Here is a 10,577-nt window from a genome sequence, read left to right on the forward strand (position 1 = left end):
TCAGGGGGCAGAAGGAAAGTCGGGGGGAGATAGACAATGAGGGGACAGTCAGGCACTGGGAGGGGGACAGTCGGGGGGCAGAAGGAAAGTCGGGGGGAGATAGACAATGGGGGGACAGTCAGGGGGCAGAAGGAAAGTCGGGGGGAGATAGACAATGGGGGGCAGTCAGGGGGCAGAAGGAAAGTCGGGGGGAGATAGACAATGGGGGGCAGTCAGGGGGCAGAAGGAAAGTCGGGGGGAGATAGACAATGGGGGGGACAGTCAGACAGTCGGGGATGTCCCAAGGCAGGGGGTTGGCGCTGACGGGGTCCCCCCGATCCGGGCCGGGCAGAGCCGAGACACGGGGGGTCTCCCCTTTGCGGAGCCCCGCGGGGGTCGGGCGGGCCGCGGCCGCCGCCCGGGGCCCTGTGGGGGAGGGAGGAGCCGTCAGCCGCCGGGGCTGGGCGGGGCCGGGGGAACCAGAGGCAGCCGCGGCTTCCGCCCGGTGAGGCAGGCGGCGGGGCGGGGGAGCCGAGCCCGGGAGAGCGGGGGGCGCTGCTGGGCCTGCGCCGCCGGGTGGGTAGCGCGGGGGGCAACGGGGATGTGGGGGCTGCGTGCCAGAGGGCAGTAGGGGAGGCCGGAGGGCAGTATAGGGTGCGGGGGGGGGGGACAGGCTGGGGGCAGTAGGGGAGAGAGAAGGGGGCCGGAGGGCAGTATAGGGTGCGGGGGGGGGACAGGCTGGGGGCAGTAGGGGAGAGAGAAGGGGGCCGGAGGGCAGTATAGGGTGCGGGGAGGGGGCAGGCGGGCAATATAGGGTGTGGGGGGCAGGCTGGGGGCAGTAGGGGAGAGAGGATGAGGCTGGAGGGCAATATAGGGTGCGGGGGGGGCAGTAGGGGAGAGAGGATGAGGCTGGAGGGCAGTATAGGGTGCGGGGGGGGGACAGGCTGGGGGCAGTAGGGGAGAGAGAAGGGGGTCGGAGGGCAGTATAGGGTGCGGGGAGGGGGCAGGGCGGGCAATATAGGGTGTGGGGGGCAGTAGGGGAGAGAGGATGAGGCTGGAGGGCAATATAGGGTGCGGGGGGGCAGGCTGGGGGCAGTAGGGGGGAGAGGAGGAGGCTGGAGGGCAGTATAGGGTGCGGGGGGGAGGCGGGCAATATAGGGTGCGGGGGGCAGGCTGGGGGCCCAAGCAGTGAGATGGAGGGGACGGGGGGGCAGGGTACATGTTCTGTTAAATCCCTGAGACATGGATGGCAGTGGGGATGGGAGGGGGAGGCGCTGAGGACAGCTGGGGCAGGGGGGAGATTGGTCCCTCCAGCACCCCCAGGTTGAGGGTTAGGGAAGGGCTTTAACCTGTGCTGAGCTGCTGCCCTGTGTGTTTCCTGGCCAGACCCCTGGTGGGAATGCTGCCCCGCAGGCCCAGCGATGCTGCCCTCAGGGAGAAGATCAAGGAGGCCACCCGCAGGGACATCTTGGCTGCGGATCTGAAGTGCAGCCTCTTTGTTTCCGCTTTGCAGAGCTACAAGCGTGATTCGGTCCTGAGACCCTTTCCAGGCCTCTATGCTAACGAGGAGAGCAAGGATTTTGATGCGTTGGTGAGTTATCCCTTTAGAGGGGACAGCTTGACACTGAGTGGGGAGGGGAGGGGAAGAGCACTCCGAGCTGAAGAGCAGCAGGTGTTTCTCCAGAGTACAGGTGTAATTAGTTCCACATAAAAACAAAGCCCAGAACAGATCCTATAAACAAGTCACTCGTTTTCATTACTTATGCACTGATGCTACTTCACAGGAGTGTGGTTAGGAGCAATTAGTTAATATCTATATAAGTGCCTCCAAGATGAAATGTGCTAAGTATTATTAATGTGATTATCCACTTGAATAGTGCTGACCCCATTTCTGGCATCTCCTGGTTTAACACACCTGCTGTGCTGTTGAAGGTACCAGGCTTGCCTTACCTTTCCCTTGTTTTCTGGCTGACAGAGGTGCAGTGGAGGGTTACCACTTCCACACAGGTTTCAGAGTAGCAGCCATGTTAGTCTGTATCCGTAAAAAGAACAGGAGTACTTGTGGCACCTTAGAGACTAACAAATTTATTTGTTAGTTTATTTGCTCTAATTATTGTTTATTTGCTCTAATAAATTTGTTAGTCTCTAAGGTGCCACAAGTACTCCTGTTCTTTTCACGTCCACACAGTGCTTTCCTGCATTGTACATTTGGCCCCTTGTCCTCTCAGATTGGGGGTAAGATTCTGATTCACTAGGAGTTCCCTGCTCAGTGTAGCTACTGCTTCAGGCCCTTAATTCTGGACCTTTTCAATTTAGCTGGTTTTCTGTACACACCAAGGGCACGGACAGATTCCCTGCGTTGGCAAGATATGGCATGAGCATTAGGGGCACATATATTTTAAAAACTTGATCCTTATTAAGGACAAATGGCTAACGTAATTCTAATCCCCTCACCCAATCTTGATTTTCCTAACTACACATGAGGCTGTTAGGATGTGCTCTGTATGTATGTCTGTTGAAACACTGTCCAGTAGTTAAAATTGCAAAATAGCTGCCACTATAACATTTTCAACTACTCACAACTTTCTGAAAAACTCTCCTCTGGGATGGAAACTCTCCAGACCTGGTCCTCGTCCAAAGGTGAACTTCTTTCTTGATTGGAGGAAAACACCTTTTCAGGCATGTGATGTTGAATAAACAGACAAATGCCATACTGAGCACATGCAGCAGCGCATAGACCTCTGCATAATGGGAAGGAGGGAATCACTGTTTTAATGGTGTCCTTCCAAATAAATGCAGTGTAATTTGTACACAGCCCTTGAAGTTAAAAAAAAAAAATTAAAAAGTAGAAAAAAAGCTGTCATACTACTATGTACATTGTGTTATAACTTGTATACGGGCAAAAGCCTACACAGCTCTTTACAGAAAATCATAACAAGGAGGTCTCTGGCCCAAGAGTTTATAGCTAAGTTGTGTGGAAACTATAAAACAGGTTTAAAATATAGAGCGCATTGTTTTCTGTAATACTAAAGAGTCAAAAGCAGCGGTGCAAAACTCTGTACATTTACTAGCTCAAACAAAATACCGACTCTTGCCCAGTTAGTGATAAAAAAATTAATGATATGTTATCTGTCCAGTATAAGTGGGTAAGTAAAATTTTGCAAGTCTGAAATGCAGTAAGATTAAGGAATCTAGATTTAGAAGCATTTAGAAGGTAAATGACAAATGTAGACTTGGAAGCCTCTAAGTCTAAAGTTGAAAGTCTGAAAAAGTTTAACAGGTGAAATAATATCAAAAGCCTGGGTTGTTTTTTTTGTCCGTTGCTCTCTGGAAAATCCAGTTTGAATCAGTATATCCAAGCCTCCTCAAGGGGTGGCATCTCTCTGGAGGCATTTACAACTTAAATGAGTCACCTTAATCACCCCCTCACTGTTTTGCTCCCTCCTGGTGTTGCATATAATCCCTGGCTCACCGTCATAGGTACCAACTTGCCCTCTTTCCCATGAGGGCTCAAACCCCACCCCCAGCCCTGCCCCTACTCCACCCCTTCCATGAGGCCCTGTCCCTGCCTTGCTTATTCCCACCCCTTCCCCACCCCCATTCCAACCCCTTCCCCAAAGTCCCCACCCCAACTCCGCCCCCTCTCTGCCAATATTCCAACTCCTTCCCCAAATCCCAGCCCCGCCTCCTCCCCTGAGCGCGCCACGTTCCTGCTCCTCCACCGGAGCGTGCTATTGCTGCCAAACAGCTGTTTGGCAGCGGCTGGGCAGGCAGCGCTGGGAGGTAGGCAGAGGAGCAGGGATGCAGTATGCTCAGGGGAGGAGGAGGAGGTTGGGGGGTGAGGGGAGCATGGCTGCTGGTGGGTGCACCCACGAATTTTTCCCTGTGGGTGCTCCAGCCCCGGAGCACCCACGGAGTCAGAGTCTATGCTCACAGTGATACATAACTTAATACGGTATGGTTCCCAAAGTTATTGCATGGGATTGCAATATCTGTCTCACTTATACCACTCCAGATATCACCTGTGTGTTGATGTAGTGACCACATTCAGATGTTTTTGATCACTGTTCTTATGCATACCGCATGGATGCTGCTGCTGAATATAGATCATAGAATTATAGAAGACACGTAGCTTGCTCAAACGTTGTACTCAGTGTTGCATGTCAGAACAAATGACAAATTTCCCCACGTAATCTCAGTATAAGTCTTTCAGAAGTGGTTCTTGTAATTCATTGGAAATTGTTTTTCAACTTGTACCACAGATCCCCATTAGAGTGAAATATTGTTTTCTTACCGCTAGAGGTCTCTGTTTAATCATGATGATGAAGAGACGCAAAACACATTAATCTTTCTTATGTTAGCTTGCAGATACAAATGCTTTGCCAAGCTTAAAAGAACTTCCAGAGTCTATTTCAGACACAGATAAAAGGACATGGGATCTGTTTAGCTGGATTTTATCATCTAAATTCTTAACTATACAAAGTACTAAGAAAAAGGAGGTAAGATTTCAAATTCTTAATGAAAGTTTCATGATATGAGTTTGCTATTTAACACAACCACTTGCATGCAGGTGGTTACCTTGACCTGGGATTTAAGGGTTGTTTATTGTAAGGATTGAAAAGTATGTCAAGTGAACGCATTTTCTGGTAGGCATAGATGAATAAAGAGACAGTGTCCTTCCCCCAAAGAGCTCAAAATCTAAATAGACAAGGAACAGAAGAAGGAATGTGTGCAGCAAAAGCAAGTGAATGACTGAGTGGTGATTAATTTTTTTATATCTATTATTTCCTATTAAAACCCCAAAGGTTTGTCTTAGCAAAACCCTTATATTGGTAATGTATGGTTAATCACACTTGACCATTCTATTTAATGTTGTACTCCTACCCTGTGTTCAGATTGTGAGGTCCTCAGGGCAGGAACCAGGCCATTTTTTCTGTTTAGAAAACACCTGATGTTGAGGAGGAAGAATGAGCTAGTGGTTCAGGTGCCAGCCCAGGACGCAGGATACCGGGGTTCATTTCCATGCTCAGCCGCAGACGCCATGTATGATCTTGCATAGGTAACTTAGTCTCTCTGTGCCTCAGGTTCCAATCTGTAAAATGTGCACTACCTCACGGGGACGTTGGGAGGATAATGTGTTAAACATTGTGAGGCACTCAGATACTACAATAATGGAGACTGTCTAAGTACCTAAGAGAATTGTGGATGCTGCTGGAAATGATAAAAATGTCTTTAAATTCCAATCTTTTTCTTTCCCAAGGAACATATCTCATGAATATATCTATATCATAGCCTTGTTTGTGTGTTGGGATTATGACACCATAAAGATGTCTCTTCTTTTCCTCCCTCTCATTGCATCATCCACTTAACTCTGATATCTGAGACACATTATTGGGAGAGGAGGTGGGGGAGGGGCAGATTTAACTTTGATGTCATAACCTTACCACTCAGCAGTGCTCGTGAATATTCATAGAGAAGCAGCAAAGGAGAAGAGGGCAAGAGCATGGAGGAATAGAAACCCTTACAGTTCCCACAATCCACTTGGTCTTCTGCGGTTACCATTACCAGCTAACTGGGTATTAATACTGAATTGTAAATGCGCATTGGTAAATATATTAAGGAACTAGGAAAGGATCTGAGACACTAAGCAAGTTTCCAGTGACTAATCTAGACCTTTAAAAAAATAACATTAGGATTCCTTTCTGTTTTTAAGTATGAGAAGATCCAAGAGCTGACAGGAATGTCAAGTGATGCTGTTCCTACTCCTGACTTCCTGTTTGAAATAGTGTATTGTGATCAGATGAATGCCAAATTTGATGAAACCAGGGGAGAAAGGAACCTTATTTATGCATTCCATGGGAGTCGCCTTGAGAACTTCCATTCCATACTGCACAATGGTTTACATTGCCATTTAAATAGGGTAAGGTTTCCAATATTTCTTGCATTTAAACACACAGCTTCATCCTTCATTCACAAACTCTGAGGCGTGTTTTAAACACATGTACAAATGTGTGTAGGGATAAAAATAATGTGATCTGTGATCGCATGTTGCTATTTGTTTTCCTTGACGACAACACAGTTAACTTTGCATATGATTTTACTAGGTTTTATAAGTAGATTGAGCTTAAAAAAATGCAGGTGGTGTGAAACCAGCATTAAATTATAGTAGTTTCTCCAATATGCCTGGTTGTAGCCATCCTTCACTTTAAAACCCAAAAAAAAGAGATGAATTTAGTGCCTCTGAAAAATGCTGGCGTATTTGACAACCATAGAGATGGAAGATCTTTAGCCTTGGACCAGGAGGAACATGGTCAGTGTAGGCTCTCTCTGCCCAGGTCTCAACCCTGAACCACCTCTAAAGGTGGGAAACTACCTGCCAATTGAGAGTCCTTTGCATCTGCCAGGAGATTGCTGACAAGGATGTCATTTGGTGGGGGGTGGGACTTTGTGGATTCCACACCTGTCTGATAGAAGCTAGCTGGGACTATCCCTTCTTTTCATGTAGGTTGTCACCTAGCTGGCAGACAGTAAAAATACATAGTCACTACCAGCCTGGGCCATGTGTGAAACAGTGACTTCATTGTTTTTAATTTCATCCCCACATTCTTAGCAAGGCCCACACTTCTAGGGTCACAGAGGGCAAGAAAGAATCTTTACCTTCCCAGGAGGGCACAGCTGGCATGATGCATTTCAATTTCCCCCCCCCCGCCCTCATGAATTATCACATTGTCTGCAGTGGGAGGCAGTGTGCTAGATTAGATGGGGTGGCAAATCCTATGTTTCTAAACTGTTAAAGCAATTGAGTTTGGGGGGAAAAAAATCATACTTAAAAAGAACTTTTCTCCCTTGCAGAGCAGGTTTCTAAATGTCACTAAGACCTTGTACATGCACAAAAGTTGCACCACTTTAAATATACCAGTATAGTTAAAGCTGTACAACCTCCTTAGTGTGGTTTAAAAGTGCTTATACTGGTCTAGCTTAATCTGTTAAAAAAAAATAGTCCCACCCCTAACTGACATAGTTGCACTGGTACAAAATCTGTCTGTAGTCCAGTGCTAAGGAGTTTAAGATCTGAGACTTCTGAATTTCACTGCTGTGTTTTTAAGCTCCATACTATTTTTGGAAACCATGTGCTGGCATTTGGCAAGGAAAGTGCAGTGGTACACTGTATTATTGTGCCATGTGGACATTGAGTGTTTGATCTGATGCAGTCTCTCTTGATTTACTTTTGTGCTATTTCAGACATCCTTGTTTGGTGAAGGTACCTACCTTACCAGTGATCTAAGCCTTGCTCTTCTATATAGCCCTCATGGTCTTGGGTGGCAACGCAGCGTTTTGGGCCCTATCCTTAGTTGTGTAGCTGTTTGTGAGATTATCGATCATCCAGATGTAAAATGCCAGGTGAAGAAGAAAGGTGAGTGTATAGAAATAATTACAACTAGAGTGTTAGTCAGTCTTCTATTAATACTCCTCAGATTTAGGTTGTGTATATGTGCAGTAATACAGCTAAGAATGTACTCGTGTGTACACTAGTTTCCCACCAGCAGAAACTGACCGGGAGGCACCTTTTCTGGATGACCCATTAGCAAATCTACAAAAGTGTTCCACAAAAATGGAAAAAATAAAACTTGATCATTCTAGCAGTGGGACCTAGCTAGATCAGTATAGAAACCAAAATAGCATCCTATTTTGTTTTAATCTAGCGGCACTCCGATAACAGAACATGTTCTGTAATGCAGAGTTATTCCATTTGTTCCAGAAGTGAACCCAAGCCAAGGTATTCCTGTAACAGCAAGAGTAATATGCATTCTGTACTTATGCATGTTAGACTCATAACAAAGCTATTCTCTACTAGAAAAATTTCATTTTGCTGTTGTATTATTTCTCTATCCTCTCTGATGTTTGCAACCCTCAAGCATTGTGCTCTACGCCTGCCTTCTCCTATCTCTAACGTGCCCTTTCTCTACTCCCAGCCCAACCCATAGTACCCCCATGCCAGGGATAACCAGTAGGGGCTGGTTCTCTGATTCCCCTTTGGGATGCTAAGAGGGACCAATGAAATTTGAGGTAGAGCCAGGAATAAGAACCCTGTCTCCTAACTCCAAGTCCTATGCCTTGACCGTCTTCCTTTACTCTCATACATGTGCTTTTGCTTTCCTTCCCATTTCCAAGAAAACCTCTTCTTGTCCCATACAGATTCAGAAGAAATAGACAGGAAAAGAGCAAGAGTAAAAAACAGTGAAGGGGGCGATGTTCCACAGAAATACTTCGTTGTCACAAACAATCAGCTTTTACGAGTTAAATACTTATTAGTATATTCACAGAAACAACACCGGAGGTAAGAGTTCAACTCACCAGTATAATGAGCATGGTGCAAGTGCCAGATAGACAGAGATCTTATTTGCCCATCATTCTCTCTCTCAAAATCAAAAAATACAAAAGACATGCTTCCACTTACAGGAAGCAAAAAGGGATCCCGGAGCAAATATAGTAGCTAGGAAAATCTTTATCAAAGCTTGCAAGATTATTCAAAAATAATAAAACATAATAAATGTGTCAATGATAAGATGATATTTGATGTAATTCATGCTTTTTATGCATTTTTCCCCTCCACAGGCCTTCTAGTCAGTCGTCGTGGTTTTCCAATCATCGTTTTGCTATAATGATGATGATGTATCTACTATTGCTAATTGTTATAGGTGCCAGCAACTCACCGGCCTTCCTCTACTACTGGAATAGAATGTTTGACTCAGAAGGATGAACAAGCTGGTTTATATGCTGTTATGTTCACCATGTGCCTTAATGATAGGAGATCTACAACCTACTGCATCTGTACCAGCGCTCTGGAAATGGGGTCTTGAGCATTTGGTTATAGTCCAGTTGCATTACCTTCATGGCCCCTTTCCATTTTTTCTTGTTTAAGTCGTTTTGTTTCTTTTAATGAGGGAGCCTGATTGGCAGCTCCCTTTTCAGCCTGTCTTGCCCTAGGGACGCTGAAGTAGAATGTGAACAGTTCTGTACAGACATGTTTTAGTCAACGGTCCAAGAAAAAACTTTATTTAAAATTAATGAAAACGTTAATGTGGAAATTATCGGGCCATAGGTGCTGGCTTGAAGTGGTTTCCATCATACACAGGGTTTACACTTTGGTTAAGTCTCTCAGCACCCCTGTATTGGGGGTGTTTATTCTCTGCCGGATTAAAAAAGCAATATTTATTTATAATGCTCTTGGAAGGGAGGAATTCTCTTTACCTCACACAAAGGTAAACCTGCAGTAGGTTTTATTGCTTTGACTTGAGAAACCCCGTGTGTCTTTGCTGAAGAGGAAATGTGCTGTTTCTCATATGATAAAGCAGGATCATCTTAATTACAATTTTTGACAGGGGATTATAGTTGGGCACAGTGATTGTAACAAAACATTATACATAAAACAGTAACCAAACTGAATGTTCTTGTGTGTTATCGAAAATAAAATCACTGGATAAAGAATGAATACTGAATTTTAGAGCACTGTAGGCTATGATGAGAGGAATACGTCTTAAGTACAGTCCAATGGGCCAGATCCTCCGCTAGGTTCAGGGAGCAGACAGTGCAAGTCTGGGGAGGTGGTGTGTAAGATCAAAGTTCACCTTGGCCCTCCCCCACCAAGGGGCCCACTATATGCAGGGCTGGTCCCTATGTCCAACAGGCTCAAATGGGAGCTCAGGATCAGGGCTGGGCAGGGGCTTCCCATCATGAAGGAAGGGGAAAATCTATGCCACTGGCAGATCTCTTGGTCTGGGAACACTGTTTTCACAGCCAGTTGTGCAGTGCAAAGTGGTTGTATGATGCTCCAGGGTGTGGCTCTATGTTTGTATGCATGTCCCATCTCTTTTTCTGCATTTGTGACCTGATAACTGCAGTAGGAATATACCAAATATTTCCTAAAACATCGTTTTAGGAAATAGAATATTTTGAGATCAGGATTTATTTTGTTTCTGAGGTCAGAGAGTGATGTCAGCTTAGTATATACTGCATTTAGGTTTTCACTTGATAACTGACCTCTGTATGTGTGTCTGTAAGATATACTGTCTACATAAAGTTATCAGAAGGAGATTGGTTTTTCCTCTATCAGAATTACATTATCTGTGTTAGGTAGGCTTCATGCCAATATGTTGTAAGGAGTAGCCATATTTTACTTTAAAAAAAAATCAAATTACACTAAGAACCCCTCATTTATTATTTGGATTTGTTTGACAGTGTATAGGTTTGTTAGAATTCTGTGTAGTGCACACTTGGAGACTTGGAACATTTAAAGAGATTTGAAAATCACTTCACTGTCTGAATGTTTTATCTGTACTATAGTTATAAAACCACCTACAAGTATAAAAACTGAAAAAGCTAGCAAAAACAATTTTCTGTTGTTAGTTTATGTTGTACATGTGGGATAACTTTGCATACGGTCAGATTCACTATTTCTCCCCCTCTTATGGATCAGCCAGGTAGCAGAAAAACCCATATAAAATTGCCTTAATAAAAATATTTGTAAAAGCTTCAGGACACATTTTAAGATTGTGCTCTCAGAAAGTGGCAGATTTTTTTAAATAAGTCAACTTTAA

The 10,577-nt window shown here is 45.0% G+C and overlaps 1 protein-coding gene across 1 annotated transcript; it reads left to right on the forward strand.

The window, feature by feature from the left end:
• The first annotated feature begins 1,378 nt into the window (after positions 1 to 1,378).
• On the forward strand, positions 1,379 to 10,369 carry PARP16 (poly(ADP-ribose) polymerase family member 16). The gene is made up of 6 exons (XM_005305381.5): positions 1,379 to 1,570; positions 4,341 to 4,478; positions 5,693 to 5,899; positions 7,222 to 7,393; positions 8,176 to 8,317; positions 8,596 to 10,369. The coding sequence occupies exons 1-6, from the start codon at positions 1,379 to 1,381 to the stop codon at positions 8,738 to 8,740; spliced, it is 996 nt and encodes a 331-aa protein (XP_005305438.1). The 3' UTR covers positions 8,741 to 10,369.
• The last annotated feature ends 208 nt before the right edge of the window (positions 10,370 to 10,577 follow it).

This window comes from Chrysemys picta, chromosome 10, assembly GCF_011386835.1.
Source record: "Chrysemys picta bellii isolate R12L10 chromosome 10, ASM1138683v2, whole genome shotgun sequence".
NCBI classification, from domain to species: domain Eukaryota; kingdom Metazoa; phylum Chordata; order Testudines; family Emydidae; genus Chrysemys; species Chrysemys picta.